The sequence below is a fragment of the Taudactylus pleione genome, unplaced genomic scaffold (genome assembly GCF_031769625.1).
Source record: "Taudactylus pleione unplaced genomic scaffold, aTauple2 ptg001032l, whole genome shotgun sequence".
Taxonomy (NCBI): Eukaryota; Metazoa; Chordata; class Amphibia; order Anura; family Myobatrachidae; genus Taudactylus; species Taudactylus pleione.
The window spans coordinates 10,305,888-10,326,249 of NW_028285433.1; the positions used below are offsets into that span (position 1 = coordinate 10,305,888).

At 44.4% G+C, this 20,362-nt stretch overlaps 1 protein-coding gene across 2 annotated transcripts in view; it reads right to left on the minus strand.

Annotated features, from left to right (window-relative positions):
- Positions 1-12,974: 12,974 nt before the first annotated feature.
- LOC148454070 (prostaglandin reductase 1-like) overlaps positions 12,975-20,362 on the minus strand; it is a 44,381-nt gene continuing 36,993 nt past the window's right edge. For both annotated transcript variants that reach the window (XM_088461255.1, XM_088461256.1), the window contains exons 8-10: positions 19,736-19,841; positions 17,409-17,527; positions 12,975-13,088 (exon numbers count right to left, since the gene is read on the minus strand). In XM_088461255.1, the coding sequence (XP_088317381.1) occupies positions 12,975-13,088; positions 17,409-17,527; positions 19,736-19,841 (339 nt within the window). The remainder of the gene's footprint in view (positions 13,089-17,408; positions 17,528-19,735; positions 19,842-20,362) is intronic.

The window sequence follows — 20,362 nt, forward strand, 5'->3', positions numbered from 1 at the left end:
ATCTCAAATAAGTGAACATGTCTGGTTGAAGGAGCTCTCAAGTCAGCTGATAGATGTCTGCAGTGACATGGCAAAACATGATTTGACTATTGTACAATTCTACAATTAGACACATGGTGTCATATGCCAAGTATCACATTAAACTTTGTTAAAAGACCCAAATGTTGCTGCTTTGTTATATATATATATATATTAGGGATGTGCAGGCTCGGATAGGTTCGAGTTTGCACGTGGAGTTCGGATTTTTCCCTCCAAAAAAACGGAACTCAGAACGAGGCAAAACGTCATCTTACATGGACGAACATCATCATTCCTGGACAAAAGACCAGGAATGATGATGTTCGTCCATGTAAGATGACGTTTTGCCTCGTTCTGAGTTCCGTTTTTTTGGAGGGAAAAATCCGAACTCCACGTGCAAACTCGAACCTATCCGAGCCTGCACATCCCTAATATATATATATATATAGTATTTTTTTTATCATTCCATCTGTTTTTATTACCCTTTTCAATCACTCCAAATTATTTGAGCACTGTTAAGGGTGTCATTTGGTTTTTGTGTCTAAGTGAAATGTTTTCTAGTACAATGTCAGCATTTTGTTTACACAATAAAGAACAAGTTTATTACATTTCTCTGTATTATTTTTTATTTATTTATTTGTAGAAAAAGTTTTAGAGGAAGATATTAAATTAACAAACAAAACAAAAATACACAGCAGTGGCAGTGTTTCTTTTGTGCATTAAGGGACTAGTGGGGGAAATGCAGAGGCTGGCTGGCAACTTTTAGCCTGGAGGGCAAATGCATGCAGGCGGCCCTGGCAGAGGAGTAGCGTGTAGCCAGGGTGCCCGAAGAACGTGCGTGCTACGGCGCCGCCCCCCTCAAGTGTTTCAGGGAAGAGGCAGGTCCATATGGAATTAATGTAAGGTAAAAATAAAGATATGGGGCAGCCCCCTGTCGTAGTGCCCATATGCAGTGCCCCCGTGTGCCACAGGAGAGAACACCCTTATGCAGGCCTCCAGTAGTGCCCCCAATAGTGATCCCCCCCTATGCAGTGCCCCTTGTGCCCCCAGTAGTAAGCCCCTTATCTAGTGCCCCCAGTAGTGGTCCCCCCTGTGCAGTGCCCCTAGTGCCACCAGTAGTAAGCCCCTTATATAGTGCCCCCAATAGTGGTACCCCCTATGCAGTGCCCTCAGTAGCAGTCCACCCCTTTGTAGTGCCCCCAGTAGTAGTAGTCCACCCCCTTTGTAGTGCCCCCAGTAGTAGCCCCCCCTTGTAGTGCCCCCAGTAGTAGTAGTCCCCCCTTGTATTTCCCCCAGTAGTAGTAGTCCCCCCCTTGTAGTGCCCCAAGTAGTAATCCACCCCCCTGGTAGTGCCCCCAGTAGTAATCCCCCCCTGGTAGTGCCCCCATAGTAATCCCCCCCCCTGGTAGTGCCCCCAGTAGAGAGAGACTTAATAAAAAATAAAAAAAAACACTTACCTGAAACTCCCGCTCCTGGTCCCGACGCTTCTACCGGCTCCTCCGGCCGCTTTGCATTATGGGAGAGAAGTCTCTCCCATTACCCACTGCGGGAGCCGGAAGATGGCTCCCGCAGTGGGAGCAGCAGCAGCCGATGAGAGTCTGACAGACTCTCAGCGGCTGCTGATTACAGCAAACACACAGCTGCCGGCTCCAGCGGCTGTGTGTTTGTGCTGTGTAGCGCTGACCGAACTCTGTCCAGTCAGCGCTACACACCCGGTGCAGTCTGTGTCACAGTGACACAGACAGCCCGCGGCCCGCATGACGCTGCGGCCCGGGGGGCACATGGCACCCTACCCCTCGGCCCAGCCCGCCACTGGGGAAATGCAATGGAAAGTGCCCATGAAGTGGAATGAGCAGCTGCGAGAGGGGGTGTTGCCAGCAAAAGGATGCAGAGCAGCATTAATTAGCCACATTGCACAGTCTGTGTTCCATCCCCAGTGAATGTCTGTAACATTTTAGCCTGGGGCTAGCACACAGCACTGGCCGTAGAGCTGGTTTTGGGGTGTAACATTATGTGTTAAATGTATTATGTGGCTGGTTAATGCTACTTGTACTGCCATAATACTTGTGCAATTTTTCATTGGGAGGCTTTTTAAGTGATGGCTGGCAAATCTTTCTGCCATTATGGTTAGCGCTGGTGTTAGTAGAGTCGGTGGCAGAACTAGCGAGTGGTGGGCCCATATACAACAATAGGTTTTGGCCTTCAAGCATAAAGCACCAGGGGCACCACCAAAGTGGATCATTCACCACAGCGGAATTTAGTGAGGGGGGTGTTCCTCCCCTTTCTCCTTCACTCCCCCTCCTAGCAGCCCACACAAGCTTCCTATATTATTGTGCTCCTCCCCCAGGTGAGAGACAGCCGCAGCAGAGAGGGAGGTTGGACATGGAGGGGTAGAGGGCTGGAACGGCTGTAGCTTGGCATAGTGGTGCAGGGTATCCACTGAGGTATGCCACTTGGCTGCAGTTTCCTGGAACCCCTCCCCCTCCCCCCCCGCATTCGCCTGGAACACCAAGCTGGATTCATCAGCCACTCCTGATTAACTGTTTATCTGCTAGCTAAAATTGGCTCTCGGCCAGTGCCACATTGCTGCCGCTGTCTCTCCATGGCTAGTTGCCAGCCCTGCGCCAATCCACACTGCTGCCACTCGATACCTCTGTTCAGACAGGCGGTCCCAGAACATTGTTTAAGATGAAATACAGTATGTGTCACTAAGTGCCATATTACATATATATATATATATATACATATATATACACACACTACCGTTCAAAAGTTTGGGGTCACTTAGAAATTTCCTTATTTTTTAAAGAAAAGCACTGTTTTTTTCAATGGAGATAACATTAAGTTAATCAGAAATATACTCTATACATTGTTAATGTGGTAAATGACTATACTAGCTGCAAATGTCTGGTTTTTAAAGGAATATCTACATAGGTGTATAAAGGCCCATTTCCAGCAACCATCACTCCAGTGTTCTAATGGTACATTGTGTTTGCTAAGCGCGTTTGAAGACTAATGGATGATTAGAAAAACCTTGTGCAATTATGTTAACACAGCTGAAAATGGGTTTGCTCATTAGAGAAACTATAAAACTGGCCTTCCTTTGAGCTAGTTGAGTATCTGGAGCATCACATTTGTGGGTTCGATTATATTCTCCAAATGGCCAGAAAAAGAGAACTTTCATGTGAAACTCGATAGTCTATTCTTGTTCTTAGAAATGAAGGCTATTCCATGCGAGAGATTGCCAAGAAACTGAACATTTCCTACAACGGTGTGTACTACGCCCTTCAGAGAACAGCACAAACAGCTTCTAACCAGAGTAGAAAGTGGGAGGCCCCGGTACACAACTGTGAAAGAAGACAAGTACATTAGAGTCTCTAGTTTGAGAAATAGACTCCTCACAAGTCCTCAACCGGCAGCTCCATTTAATGGTACCCGCAAAACAGCAGTGTCAACATCTACAGTGAAGAGGCGACTCCGGGATCCTGGCCTTCTAGGCAGAGTGGCAAAGAAAAAGCCATATCTGAGACTGGCCAATAAAAGAAAAAGATTAATGTGGGCAAAAGAACACAGACATTGGACAGAGGAAGATTGCAAAAAAGTGTTATAGACAGACGAATCGAAGTTTGAGGTGTTTGGATCACACAGAAGAACATTTGTGAGATGCAGAACAAGTGAAAAGATGCTGGAAGAGTGCCTGATGCCATCTGTCAAGCATGATGGAGGTAATGTGATGGTCTGGGGCTGCTTTGGTTCTGGTAAAGTGGGAGATTTGTACAAGGTAAAAGGGATTTTGAATAAGGAAGGCTATCACTCCATTTTGCAACGCCATGCCATACCCTGTGGACAGCGCTTGTTTGGAGCCAATTTGCTCCTCCAACAGGACAATGACCCAAAGCACACTTACAAATGATGCAATAACTATTTAGGGAAGAAGCAGGCAGCTGGTATTCTATCTGCAATGGAGTGGCCAGCGCAGTCACCAGATCTCAACCCCATTGAGCTGTTGTGGGAGCAGCTTGACTGTATGGTATGCAAGAAGTGCCCATCAAGCCAATCCAACTTGTGGGAGGTGCTTCAGGAAGTGTGGGGTGAAATTTCTTCAGATTGCCTCCACAAATTAACAGCTAGAATGCCAAAGGTCTGCAATGCTGTAATTGCTGCAAAAGGAGCATTCTTTGACAAAATCAAAGTTTGAAGGACCAAATTATTATGTCAAATAAAAAATCATTATTTCTAACCCCCCCTGGTAGTGCCCCCAGTAGTAATCCCCCCCTGGTAGTGCCCCCATAGTAATCCCCCCCCCCCCCCCCCTGGTAGTGCCCCCAGTAGAGAGAGACTTAATAAAAAATTAAAAAAAACACTTACCTGAAACTCCCGCTCCTGGTCCCGACGCTTCTACCGGCTCCTCCGGCCGCTTTGCATTATGGGAGAGAAGTCTCTCCCATTACCCACTGCGGGAGCCGGAAGATGGCTCCCACAGTGGGAGCAGCAGCAGCCGTTGAGAGTCTGACAGACTCTCAGCGGCTGCTGATTACAGCAAACACACAGCTGCCGGCTCCAGCGGCTGTGTGTTTGTGCTGTGTAGCGCTGACCGAACTCTGTCCAGTCAGCGCTACACACCTGGTGCAGTCTGTGTCACAGTGACACAGACAGCCCGCGGCCCGCATGATGCTGCGGCCCGGGGGGCACATGGCACCCTACCCCTCGGCCCAGCCCGCCACTGGGGAAATGCAATGGAAAGTGCCCATGAAGTGGAATGAGCAGCTGCGAGAGGGGGTGTTGCCAGCAAAAGGATGCAGAGCAGCATTAATTAGCCACATTGCACAGTCTGTGTTCCATCCCCAGTGAATGTCTGTAACATTTTAGCCTGGGGCTAGCACACAGCACTGGCCATAGAGCTGGTTTTGGGGTGTAACATTATGTGTTAAATGTATTATGTGGCTGGTTAATGCTACTTGTACTGCCATAATACTTGTGCAATTTTTCATTGGGAGGCTTTTTAAGTGATGGCTGGCAAATCTTTCTGCCATTATGGTTAGCGCTGGTGTTAGTAGAGTCGGTGGCAGAACTAGCGAGTGGTGGGCCTATATACAACAATAGGTTTTGGCCTTCAAGCATAAAGCACCAGGGGCACCACCAAAGTGGATCATTCACCACAGCGGAATTTAGTGAGGGGGGTGTTCCTCCCCTTTCTCCTTCACTCCCCCTCCTAGCAGCCCACACAAGCTTCCTATATTATTGTGCTCCTCCCCCAGGTGAGAGACAGCCGCAGCAGAGAGGGAGGTTGGACATGGAGGGGTAGAGGGCTGGAACGGCTGTAGCTTGGCATAGTGGTGCAGGGTATCCACTGAGGTATGCCACTTGGCTGCAGTTTCCTGGAACCCCTCCCCCTCCCCCCCCGCATTCGCCTGGAACACCAAGCTGGATTCATCAGCCACTCCTGATTAACTGTTTATCTGCTAGCTAAAATTGGCTCTCGGCCAGTGCCACATTGCTGCCGCTGTCTCTCCATGGCTAGTTGCCAGCCCTGCGCCAATCCACACTGCTGCCACTCGATACCTCTGTTCAGACAGGCGGTCCCAGAACATTGTTTAAGATGAAATACAGTATGTGTCACTAAGTGCCATATTACATATATATATATATATATATATATACACACACTACCGTTCAAAAGTTTGGGGTCACTTAGAAATTTCCTTATTTTTTAAAGAAAAGCACTGTTTTTTTCAATGGAGATAACATTAAGTTAATCAGAAATATACTCTATACATTGTTAATGTGGTAAATGACTATACTAGCTGCAAATGTCTGGTTTTTAAAGGAATATCTACATAGGTGTATAAAGGCCCATTTCCAGCAACCATCACTCCAGTGTTCTAATGGTACATTGTGTTTGCTAAGCGCGTTTGAAGACTAATGGATGATTAGAAAAACCTTGTGCAATTATGTTAACACAGCTGAAAATGGGTTTGCTCATTAGAGAAACTATAAAACTGGCCTTCCTTTGAGCTAGTTGAGTATCTGGAGCATCACATTTGTGGGTTCGATTATATTCTCCAAATGGCCAGAAAAAGAGAACTTTCATGTGAAACTCGATAGTCTATTCTTGTTCTTAGAAATGAAGGCTATTCCATGCGAGAGATTGCCAAGAAACTGAACATTTCCTACAACGGTGTGTACTACGCCCTTCAGAGAACAGCACAAACAGCTTCTAACCAGAGTAGAAAGTGGGAGGCCCCGGTACACAACTGTGAAAGAAGACAAGTACATTAGAGTCTCTAGTTTGAGAAATAGACTCCTCACAAGTCCTCAACCGGCAGCTCCATTTAATGGTACCCGCAAAACAGCAGTGTCAACATCTACAGTGAAGAGGCGACTCCGGGATCCTGGCCTTCTAGGCAGAGTGGCAAAGAAAAAGCCATATCTGAGACTGGCCAATAAAAGAAAAAGATTAATGTGGGCAAAAGAACACAGACATTGGACAGAGGAAGATTGCAAAAAAGTGTTATAGACAGACGAATCGAAGTTTGAGGTGTTTGGATCACACAGAAGAACATTTGTGAGATGCAGAACAAGTGAAAAGATGCTGGAAGAGTGCCTGATGCCATCTGTCAAGCATGATGGAGGTAATGTGATGGTCTGGGGCTGCTTTGGTTCTGGTAAAGTGGGAGATTTGTACAAGGTAAAAGGGATTTTGAATAAGGAAGGCTATCACTCCATTTTGCAACGCCATGCCATACCCTGTGGACAGCGCTTGTTTGGAGCCAATTTGCTCCTCCAACAGGACAATGACCCAAAGCACACTTACAAATGATGCAATAACTATTTAGGGAAGAAGCAGGCAGCTGGTATTCTATCTGCAATGGAGTGGCCAGCGCAGTCACCAGATCTCAACCCCATTGAGCTGTTGTGGGAGCAGCTTGACTGTATGGTATGCAAGAAGTGCCCATCAAGCCAATCCAACTTGTGGGAGGTGCTTCAGGAAGTGTGGGGTGAAATTTCTTCAGATTGCCTCCACAAATTAACAGCTAGAATGCCAAAGGTCTGCAATGCTGTAATTGCTGCAAAAGGAGCATTCTTTGACAAAATCAAAGTTTGAAGGACCAAATTATTATGTCAAATAAAAAATCATTATTTCTAACCTTGCCAATGTCTTGACTATATGCTCTATTCATTTTGCAGTTCATTTTATAAATAAAAGTCAGTTTTCATGTAAAACACGAAATTCTCCCCCCAAATTTTTGAACGGTAGTATGTATATGTATACAGTGTATAATGATGCGATTCAGCGCGAATCGCATCACTGGCCTCCCCCGCTGCGGGGGCTTCTAGTTTTTTCAGGGGGGAGTTGGGAGGGTCCCAGGCTTCCGGGAGGCTTGCCTGCCTTTCCGGGGGGCCAGAAGTGGCACCCAAAATCGGGAGGCTCCCGGACACATCGAGAGGGTAGGCAAGCCTGATCTGAACTTCACACATTCTTGCACAAAGCTTGTCTGAGAACACTGCCAATCCCATTTGGTCAATTCAGCACTGGTTCTTGGGAGGCACATGATTGTAATTACAAAGTGTTTCCTGAAAGACATCCACTAGCACCTGGGAGGACAGGAGCCAACATCACTGAAAATCCAGCCCTGTGCATAGTGGAAGACAGATAAACTGTGAGCTGTTTACAGGCTGCAACCATTGGCAGGATAAATGAGATTTCAGTTACAATGACTGCAACCAAAAGTCTCTAAGGGCCAGGGGCGGATTGGGATCGAAAACCAGCCCGGGAAATATTTGAAAGCAGCCCTGATGGGGGCGGGCTCTGTTGAGGGAATTGGGTACTCCCTCCTTATAGAGCCTGATTCTAAGTTGTACACAGCTACTTCGCGGCTACTGCTAACCCCTTACAAGGTGCACACTCGTGTGTTGACGAAGTCTAACAGGAGACGAAACGCTTTGGGAGCCTTACTACATTGCCATACTTCTCCTTGAAATAAGATAAGACATTTATTGTTTTTAAAACTCATATTTTTTATGTTCTTATCCATGCTTCTTTTATTATTTTATTGTCTGATTTCGTTATTTGTTATTTGTCATTACGCAGTCTGTACACTATATATGTCCCTACCTTTATACTTTTATAAATAAACCTTATTGTTTTTATGCTTACTCATTGGTCGGTACTATACTATTCCTTTCATTAGGTCATTTTTTATGCACTTTAGCACTTGCACTTTAAACATATACACTGTCTTTTACACTTTGCGGCACTTTTTGGCGCTCTGATCCAGTTTCATTGATTTCACAATTTTCTAAGGGGCTTACCACCTCTTATTTTTTATTGGATTGAGCCGACACCCCATATATTCCCGGGGGGTGCCCCCCCTTTTTTATGTCATATTTGGTACTTCTATATGCATTAATATCACTTTTAGAACACACTAATACATGTTTTTATGGTAAACCACAATTTTGTGGCGCTCTCTAGAATCTACTAGTTACATATATATATATATATATATATATATATATATATATAAAACATATACACACAGTATATATATATATATATATACACATACATACACACACACAGAGTATATGTATAGTAAGTGGATGGGAGGCACTTTAGATGTACTGTATCTGTGTATGTATATATATATATATGTATATATATATATATATATATATATATATATAAAATATACTGTACACATACATAGTGTGCATATATATACATTCAGGCAGGCAGACATAGGTTGGCTATATACAGTATATTTACTGTGTATATATATATATATATATATATATATACACAGTTTATACATATATATATATATATATATATATATATAATAAATGGAGATGGTACTCACCAGTATAATGCAGCTTATTTATTCCAAAGAAAAGTCATTAGTAGGCTTACATACAGGTAGCGACGTTTCGGTCCCCAAGTGGACCTTTTTCAAGCAATCAAGCCTTTACTTGCATAATGGCAAACGGGTATGACTCCCCTCAGCGTAAGATCCTGAGGGGAGTCATACCCGTTTGCCATTATGCAAGTAAAGGCTTGATTGCTTGAAAAAGGTCCACTTGGGGACCGAAACGTCGCTACCTGTATGTAAGCCTACTAATGACTTTTCTTTGGAATAAATAAGCTGCATTATACTGGTGAGTGCCATCTCCATTTATTATATATTTGCTGAAGAGCTCTGGACCCAGGAGGAACAGCTGATGTGCACCCCATTGCTGTATTGATGTTTGATGTGAGTGCTGGACATTGGACTTATATATATATATATATATGGATATATAGACATATATATATATATATATATATATATACACACACACAGTGTGTATGTATGTGTATATGTATGTATATATATATATATATATATATATATATATTCAGGCAGGCAGACATACGTTGGCTACAAATTATACAGTTTACTTACCGTCTGTCAGAATTTGTAGGCTGCCGGCTCCTCTGTGCTGGCTGCTGCTGTTCCTCTGTGTTCAGTACTATAGTCTATACGTCTGCTGCTTGATGCAGACAGCATCCAGTAAGGTCCTGGAGGCACCGAGGCAGGCCGCAGACAGCCCGTAGGTGGAGCCGTCAGTAATGATTGACAGACTCCGCAAAGGCTTATGAGGTTTCCCCCCTGTCGGCCATTTTTGTTAAGGTCAAAACACTGCCCGATCAGAGCTGAGCTCCGATCGCGGTAGAGAGCTTGACAAGCTGAGGGGTGGTTGAGGGAAGAGCGGCTGCCGGCAATGCACAGAAGCTGCAACGCTGCAGCTGAGCCGGCAGTGGGGTCAGTGAGGGTAGGGTGGCCACCGGCCCCTAAAAGGCATAAAAGGGACCGGCCCAGCGGGAAACGGCCTTGTGTCCCGACGGCCCAATCCGGCCCTGCTAAGGGCTATATTTACTGAACAATGGGTTTTCAGTTTTGCTCATAGGTTTTAAAATAGCAATAATGTTGAATATAAAATAACTATAATTAATACGTGTTTACCATTGTAAATTGAGATGGCAAAACCGCTGAAATTTTACAGTATTTCAAACCCTGATGTTTAGTAAATATAACCTTAAGGGGTTAAATTTTTATCGATGTAAAATCAATAGAAATCAATCAACATCGATGTTGTGTTTCTGGGGCTAAATCACACATTTACTAATACTGTAAAGAAAAAAAAAAAAAAATTGTCTGTTAGTAAATGTGTGATTTAGCCCCAGAAACACAACAGTGATGTTGATAGATTTTTATCGATTTTAAATCGAATAATATCGACCTTTAATAAATATACCCCTATTAAGATGCCATTTCATTTATTATATATATTTTTTAAAGAATAGCTGATAATTTTATAACCAATATATCTGTATGTTCTACCACTTCTCTCTTTTCCAGTGTATATTTAAATTAAAAAAAATGTTGGATTAATTAGCAGAGTAGACAAAATCAATAATGGTTTAACAAAATTCAAGTCCTAAATTGATAAAATCAGCTTATACAACAAAGCTTATTTTAAATATAATTTAAGGAAAGTTTAACATACAAAAATATTAAAATTTGACTAATAGAAATATCTCTGATCATGCAGTTGATGAAGACCCTTTCATTAGATGATGCAACATTTGTAGAACCTTTATTTCAAGAATGCATGTGAACAAATAATATTATTCGTTATAAATCATTGTAACATAATATAAAACATCCTTCTAATATAAGGATGAGGGAGAATCTGTAATTTAATAAAAACGTATTGGGCTATATTTACAAAGCTGGGCTTTACACATGTGAGTGTCGCTTTAAATGTTCACCTAAATCAACTGAGAAGCAGAGGTTTATAGAAGCCACTGTTTCGTAAATATAACCCATTGTCTCATAAATAGTCTTCTTGTCTCAATTTGGACATCATTTTTAGAATTCACTCTATGCAGACCATGGAACCAACACAGAATGTGAACAGGGCCGGATTAAGGTCTGTGGGGGCCCCATGGCAACAAACTTGTGGGGGGCCCTATATACCACTTGTCATCCTAGGAACATGTTTTTTTCTTTCTATTCATCTTAAAGCCCCTCTTGCAATGCCCACTGTAGTAGTGCCACTTATGCAATGTCCCCAGTAGCAGTGCCCCCAGTAATGGTCCCACCTATGCAGTGCCCCTTGTAGTAGTTCCCCCTATGCAGTGCCCCTTGTAGTAGTTCCCCCTATGCAGTGCCCCCTGTAGTGGTCCCCCCATGCAGTGTCCCTTATATAATGCCCCCAGTAGTGGTCCCCCCTATACAGTGCCCCCAGTAGTGCCTCCTTATATAGGGCCCCCAGAAGTGGTCCCCCCCAATGCAGTGCCCCTTATATTGTGCCCCCAGTAGTAGTCCCCCCCTATACAGTGCCCCCAGTAGTTGTCCCCCCTATGCATTGCCCTCAGTAGTAGTCCCTTCTATGCATTTGCCCCTAGTAGCACCCCCCTATACAGTGCCCCATGAAGCGCCCCCCTATAGTGACCCCTGTAGAGGCCCCCCTATGCAGTGCCAGTGCTCCTTATACACACACACAAAAAAAACCAACTTACCTGAATCCCTGCTCCTGACGCGACCGCCACTGTCCGCTCCGAGTCCTGGCTCTTCTCTTGCACTATGGGAGAGACGTCAGCGTCATGACGTCTCTCCCATCATCACCCGCTGCTGGGAGAGCTGGAAGGTGGATCTCATGAGTGAGCTCCAGCCGGCTCCCTCAGTTGACGAAGCAGCCAAAGAGAGTCTGTGTGACTGTCATCGGCTGCTATAACAAACACACAGACACCACCGGCGGCTGTGTGTTTGTCACTGTGTAGTGTGGCCGTGCTCTCTGCGGTCTTCACTACACTAGCGGCGGGTGCAGACCGGCTGCACCGCTGCTAGTGGGGGCCCCTCCGCGTGTGGGGGCCCATGGACGACCGCCCCTGTCGACCCCCCCTTAAGCCGGCCCTGAATGTGAAACATGGCATTACTACGACAGTACTGTCAATTATACTTAGATTTTTTGAGTGTGTGTATTTCAGCTATTGGCCTGATTCAGCAAGGATTGCAACTGCGATTATGCACGCATGTTGTGTTCAGCGCAGTGCATGTGCGCGAACTAGCCACTGCGATCGGGACTGCAATCGCAGAGACTACGCAGACCCATCGCAGAGTGATTGACAGGAAGAGCCGTTTGGAGGTGGTGACAGGGGGAGGTCGGCGAAACGCAGGCATGCCAGTGCGTTCGAACGCCGTTACAGGGGCGTGCATAAATTATTCACTGTGATGCCATACGCAGCCTGGGCTTTCACTGCGTGCGATGGGGTTAACAATTTCTGAGTAAGGTCTGACCTTGTGCAAGTGTGTGTGAGGCTCCGATTGTGCGTGATGTTACCGATGGTTTCACAGTCTTACTAAACATTACGGATGTGTGTAAGGTGGGTGTCCTTATGTGTGCTGCAACGGCAATTGCAATTGCGATCCGTAGTGAATATGGCCCTATATTCCAACTATAGGTGTTCTTTTATTAATTACTTTCTGGTGTTTTTACTGCACAAATGCATTTGTTACTAGATATTCTCTACTGGTTAACCCAGGACAATGGTTTGCTTTGCTTGCGCGATTATATTTATCTAATTCACAGAAAAATAAATCTAGCCAGAGAAATCTATTCATGGGAACCCATCTCCTTATGTATTAAATAACAGACTGCCCACATTTGCCGCGGTGGATGACGGAGAAGCTGAATTATTACATTTATAAATTCATTCAATTAATTATTCCAATTAGGTCACTCCAGACCCATTGCCCTCAACAATACAGCGCATTAAAATATTTGAAATTCAATATTACAGAAATTTGAATTTAATAGACATGTTATAGAACATCAGTATCACATTTTATAACACACCAAAACTTATTTCTGCAACTCTCAGCAGGAAACTAAAGCACATTAAATCATTATTTAGCAGTTATGATGGCTTTTCCAATGTTGTCTCCTTTCAGCATCCCAATAAATGCAGAGGGCATGTTGTCAAAGCCCCTGGTGACGTGCTCATGGTACTTAAGCCTCCCCTGTGAAATAACAGTTAACTCAATATTAGCTACTGCAGTGTCAACATGACAGTTTATATATATTATTATATAGTGAGAAAATAAATGATTATAATACAAGCATTGCATAAACTTGATGTCACTAAATCCTGTAAATTATAATGACTTCCCCCTATTTTCATACTACCTCTCCTGTAGCTATCATGTTGGAAATAATAATGTGAATGTAGAAACATTGCATTTGAGTGCAACATTTGAAATAAACCATAGCAAAATATCAGACACTTGCTTTCATTGTCTATCTCGCACTAGACGAACAAAAGCTAATTCCAGATTGGTTACTCTTGTTCATTATACATTTTGCTCCTAAATGCAATATTTGCAGATGAGCTCTAATGTGTAAGGATCCCCCAAAAATATCACTTTATGTTCCAGCTGACCTTCCTTTGAAAGATGATATTTCCAGTATGTACTGTAACTAGTGTTTGTCTTAGATAAGATGGGACAGGCTGCCGAAAAGTTTGAGGAGCCCAACTACAACAACTGTACAAGAGCTATCATACCTATCGATACAGATAAAAATAGAAACTGAGAAATAAGGGCAACATATAGGAAAATGAAACAGTTGCTGAGGGCTGTAATCATTATTGAAATATAAAGGGCAATTCTTTGGCAAGCATAAATGTTGAGCTATATGTAGGGCCTGATTCAGCTTGGATCGCAAATTTGCCATCGCAATGCTGCCGCTCGGCGAACATAAGGACGCCCACTTGCTTATGCACATATTCATAAGACCGCCCAAACTAGCTGGAAGATCGGTAACATTGAAGGACTTCTTACCCTCACACTCCTTTGCGGCTGGTCAGACCTTAGTCAGAAATAGCTAACTTCTCTGGTCACGTGGAAGGCTGAGGCTAGTTTATGCACGCCCATGCAACGCCATTTAAACGCACTGACATGCCTGCGTTCTCACGACCACCCCCCCGTCACCGCCCTCAATTCCTGTCAATCACTCTTCGATGGGTCTGCTTAGTCACTGTGATCCCGATTGCAGTGGGACCTTTGCGCACACGCATTACAATGCATACACATGCGCAGAACGCAAACATCAACCGATCGCTGAGCGCTCGCAAGCGGGTCAATGGTGGCCCACAGCGAATGCTGGCTCCATCGTGCGCGAGACCCGGCTAGCGATGGGCAATCCGTCGCTCCGGGTCTCGCACCAAAGGGGGCAAGCTGTCGATGTTGAGTGACAGCTCGCCCCCTTTGGTGGGCGGGCTGGGGGGGTGGCTGCTCAAACGGAGGCGTTCCCATGAGAATGCCTGCCGTTTGGGGGCCGCCCCACTGACATCACGAGTGATGTCAGTGGAGAGATTCCGGCTCTGTTAGAGCCGAAATCTCTCTGGGGCTTGCGGCCATGAGACCCTACCACAAGGGTCTCGTCGCAAGCCTGATGGTCGCGATGGTCTTGACCATCACGACCATCATCCTGGCCGCTCGCAATAGCTGTGGGTGGCAACCCACAGCTATGCGAGCGGCCAGGAGGCCGCTTCAAAAAAACAAAAAAGGCAACCTGATTCAGAGCGTGATGTCAGTGGGAGTGCTTTTGGCTCTGATAGAGCCAAAAGCACTCCAGGGCTTGCGGCAGCGAGACCCTACCGCAAGGGTCTCTTTGCAAGCCCGATGGTCACGATGGTCTTGACCATCGCGACCATCATTTTGGCCGCTCGCTATAGCTGTGGGTGGTCACCCACAGCTATGCGAGCGGCCAGGAGGCTGCTCCAAAAAGGAGGAGGGATGGCCCTGATTCAGAGCGAGCGCTCTCTCAGAACGTCCAGCTCTGAATCAGGGCCAGTGTTCCTTGCTGTCTGTGTGCTGTTAAACCAACCAGTTTATTTTTACATGTAGTTTTACTACAAAAAGTTTTCCAGTATGTGCCTACTGACTGCCTATGAAAGAAGATCTGATCTGACTACCAACCTCTGCTAACAAAGCAGTAACGCCCTGGTATTTAGAGGCATGGACAGGCATCGTTCACCCTCTACTGATTCTGTGCTGCAGTGTGGGGCGAGGGTGCGATGAACCCCCTATTTGGGAGCTTGTCTGTGTCTCTGGCATGCCCAGGCCCCATACAGGCTCATACCCGTGTACTCCTTTCTCCTCTTGGCACTGCTGCAAGACAGACCCCCATTATTGTGGCAAGTGGACCATCTAGATTCCATCCTGTTGGAAAGTTTACACAGCTGACCAGAATTTTTCAAGGGAAATGGTTTTATCAATGGTGAATCAGACAGATTTAATGCAGTAAATGATAAGGAGTTGTGTCGCTAGCCTGGAGGTACTTTGTATGAGTTCTGCAGATATTACAGGTGTAATCAGTATGATTTGGATATCATCTGACCATGAGGAATGAGGAGAGTGATGAGTTCAGGGTGACACTGAAACAGCAAACTTGGAAAGCAGAATGATGGTGATATTAACTATGAAAGATAATTAAGCAAGAGGTTTGGAAGGTAATGTAATGTAGTCCAGTTTTTTCTATCTTTCATTTTAAAGGTGTAATCCAACATAAAAAATAGCAAGTTTTGTACCTCTTTAACATGAGGAGGATTGTATTTTATCAGGTGGATCTCAGGAATCAATATGAATGACCACCGGACTACAGTCCGGCAGTTCAAATCCCGACGCCGGCAGCCCGATGGTTCAAAATCCTGACAGCGCAGGTATACTATACCCACCCCTCTCCCCCCCTAACCCTAATCCTCCCTTAGGGATGGCTAACCCTAACCTCCCCCCCTAGAGCCTAGCCCCAACTTCCCCCCCGTTAGGGCCTGAACCTAACCCCCCCTCCCTGCACCCTAAACTTAACCCTCCCGGGGGGGGTGCCTAACCCTAACCTCCCCCCCTAGTGCCTAAACCTAACCCCCTCTTCCCCTAGCCTAACCCTAACCTTCCCTGGGGGGTGCCTAACCCTAAGTCCCCCCCCGGGGGTGCCTAAACCTAACCCCCCATCCCTGGCTAGGTGTATACTTACCCCCGGCTGAGGACGATCGGTCTATCGTAGTCTCGGTAGTCTGGCGTCGGGATTAACATAGGCATCGGTATTTTGACGCCAATGTTAAATCGCTTGCCAGGATTCCTGTGTCGGGATTGAGACCGGCAATCATGCGGCCGCTGGTCTCATAACTACATCCCGGATTTCATATTATGTATCGTTATTATTAAATATTATTAAGTCATTCAGAATCTTCTCAGTGGTCATAGCTGTGCAAATATAGGGCCTGATTCTGAGTCACATGCAATACACACGCAATGCCGATGTTCACATGTGTTACACAGTTTAGGCGCTGGTGCAATCGAGAAGGACAGTATCAGAAATGTTGGGGGGGAATTCAATTCAACGCGATGTTGAATAGCCACTGGAGGGAGCTCCCGCAGCTATTCAGTACACCGCGCTGTTTGAGCGCGCTAAGGATTTCTCCTCGGCACCCCCCTGGGGATGTGAGGAGAAATCCGACCAAAGTGCCAGGCGTGCAGCTGTTTTTCTGCATAGTGCGGCGCTAACAGCCGCGCGCCAGGCACTTTGGTCAAAGAATGCCGGTTAACGCGCCTTAACAGCCTTGTTAAGACGCGATAGGCGGCATTCTCCGACCACACAACGCAGTGTTTTGAATAGCTGCGGGAGCTCCCTCTCACGGCTATTCAACATCACGTTTAATTGAATTCCTCCCATTGTGGAAAAGTGCTGAGCGTTCCTTGTAGGTGGCTAGAAATGAATACAAAAATGGTCCGTTCAGTGGACGTTTTATGAGAATGTTACGGGCGTGTCAGTGATAGCGGCTGCACACACAAATGCACAGCAGCAGACATAGGAGGCCATAGTCAAATGGAGAAACTGTTTAGATGGTGGAATATCAGCTCTTGCACATTCGGCAGCATGGATATACACAAGGGAAGGAGTTTAAGCAGCATTTGTAAAAGTCACAAACAGGCGGCCGTCAATAGAAGCTGCTGCGTGTGATTCAGAATCAGGCCCATAGGGACTAGAGTAGGGGTGGGCAATTCGCAGCCCCCCAGCTGTAGCCATAGCCTCCCGATGTTCCGCACATTATACTATGCTGTGTTGGACAACGCAGCACAGATAAGTAATGCAGCAGGAGACATTACCAAAAAATGCCAGACAGAATTGCAAAGCTGCTTGCGATCTTTGCAATTCCGTCCGAAACTGAATAAGGCCCTTAATCGAAAATGTTCAAGGTCTCAAACAAATGTGCTACCTGAGCTCTCCAATTACTGGTTCAGTGAAATAATTTTAAAATGTTGTAAGCAAAGAACAATTACCTCAATAACCCATTGCATAAGGTTTTCCAGACCCTCATTGTATCTGTTCAGCCAACGCTGCACTGTAAATCCTTCCATTCGCAGTTCTTGGAAAATTAAAGGGAGGTGGACATATTCTCCTGCAGTAATAGAACAATATGTTAGTGATGTTGTCTCCATGATATCTCAAATAGTATACATCGTGATGTCTCAAATAGTATACATCGTGATGTCTCAAATAGTATACATCATGACGTCTGAAATATTATACATCATGAAGTATCAAATAGTATAATTGTGACGTCTCAAATAGTATACATCATTGATGTTGATTGACCAATGATTGTGGCCAGTGATGTGTGGGTGTGGCCAAATCCATGTGGGCATGTACATCCCCTACACTATCAGCCCCAATGTCTCCATAAATATGTGAAGTAATTGCATCATTTTGTGAGGTGGCTGGTCATCATCATTCTTTCATGATGATGGGCCTATTTTTATGTGAAGGCCTGGTGCTGTAGTCCCCTCCGCACTAATGATAATCTGGCCCTGGTATCAGCCTTTAGTTTCAAAGAAACAGCATCTTCTGTAGTCGTATTACTGTGCTTTCTTTTTCTCCTAAAATACTCTTTGGTTTAGCTTAATTTTGTAACAATCATGAGAGTGATTACTTGTCTCTTATGTGTGTTTAAATTGAATTGTTATATTGGTTGAAGTTTGCCTTGAAATGCACTTAAACTCGTAACTACTGTACAAAATTTAACCTGAAAGTGCAAAATGAGCCCCCATTGAATGTGTAGCATGAGACTTTATGTCTGAGTTGGTGGAAGAATCAGCACATTTTGCAGGACAAAAAATCGGTGCTTTTACTTGGAAGGTATCATTAGCACTAGGCAAGATGAGAAACGCCATTATCGGCACCAATGATTTGAGGTTTTTTCATTTTACATCTTCCTTCATTCTCATCCCATCTTGTTTTCCTTTAATTTCCTGACAATTTAGGATACCTTTATGTATTCCCCAGGTCCTTTTTATTTCTTGAGCCTTAGTTTAAAAGCAGTCACATATTGTACCCCTTTCACACCAAAATCTGAACATGCTTCCAACCTGTGTCACAGCTGCTCAGATCCCTTTCACTCCATACATTGGACCCGGGTTATTCCCAGGTCACCCCCGTTCACACTGAACCTGTGTCAGCCCTGCAAAACTTATGTGTGTCATTAGAAATGGACGTTTCTTCAGGCTCATAAATATGATATGGGGTTTGTCAGTGCCAAATTGTCGAATTCACTCCTGCATAAGTTAAAATAAGGTGGCTCAATGCGCCCAACGCAACTTTTGTTCCGATTGCACCTTGCTGAATTGTTTGCGTAGTGCCTTTAGTGTGTTGACCACCTGCTGCTGTGAATGCTTCACTCCCCTGGCAGTCAGGATTTGTGCAAAATTTCTGTAAACTGTTGCATCTTTGACAGTACTTGTCATTTGTTTGCGGATCTTCTCCTCTCCCCTTATTGCTAACAGCTCCCTCACTACTACGTCCTGTCACGTAGCGATGATGTGTGATCTGTGGGGCACTTGGAGATAACATCATCTCTGAGTGCACCAGAAGCTCCAATCAGCTCTTTTTAGCGTGACCTGGGTTGGAGAGCGCTGGTCGCACTTTTCGGACTGCACCATTACCTTGATCAGTGCTGGGTTTGATCCTGGTTGCTACCAGGGTTGGATTCCCGGATAACACACAACCCGGGTTGACACTTTCACACCAAGCCAGGACCCGGGTTGGCCCGGAAATAACCCAGTTTATAACTTTGGTTTGAAAGGGGTATTTGGTGTGAAAGGAGTATTAGTGAGGTTTGCAACATTATCTATTGATTTTACATGTGGATGTAAAAGCATGTGACTAATCCACACTTATCAGAGAAAGGGCTAATATTATTTTGCAATCCACCAATTTACTAAGAGCAAAACCACAGAAAATTATACTTTAGTATAGAATAGAATTTTGATGCATCATTGATATTTTAGGCCATGCAAAAAATATAATAGCATAGCAACCCCTAATCTATCACTACAAAAATGCTGTACTGTCAGGATCTTGAACAGTCTTTGATGTAACAATGGAATAAAAAGAATAATTTAGTATACTCATTAAAGTATCCCTCCCAACAATGTATGTATGTTGAGGATTTGGGACAAACTCTGGCACCCAGACATGTTTCGGTTACTATGACAACTGAGAGGTGTGGTGTAATTAGAGTGCCAGACTTCCACATTTCTGAGGATAGATTTCTGAGATAGAAATCTGGAGAGTGTTGAAACTGTTACACTTAATATAACTGATTTATTACCTTTTCTAGGGACTGAATCATTGTACAGAGAAATAGCTCCGCAAACAGCGATCCTGCCATATTTCCTCATCTGAAGTAAAGCCACATCTGCAAAATATCCCCCAACCTACACACACAAAAAATACAAATATTTTGGATTAATTTCAATTTTGTACATCTTTATTGCCAATACGATCTGCAATGTAGGCCCCAATAGGTCAAGAAAGTTACTATAGTATCCACTAGTCCATACTGTACTTTTTAGTATGGTTGATATTAAGAAAAGTAACTTTATTACTATCATATGTCAGAAAATCTTTGCTCACAGTCGTGATTCTGCATTATCTTCATGTAATTAGTATACCTCTATGGGTGCTACTATAGCATGCTGTTATACTTTATTAGCTCCCCAAGTGTTGGCTTTTTGTAAATTTGAGCTTAAATGTCTTCTTTCTATATATTTTTTTTTATTAATAGAACATTGGACAATTTGAGAATTTTAAAACATTATGAGCAATCTATAATCACTTTGAAATAATTTTAAGCATCTCTACTCTTATAAATATATATGTCTAGTAGAGAGGATATTGAAATGATGGTGCAGACTACATACAAATGCCATTATACAACCATATTTTGGGGCATCAA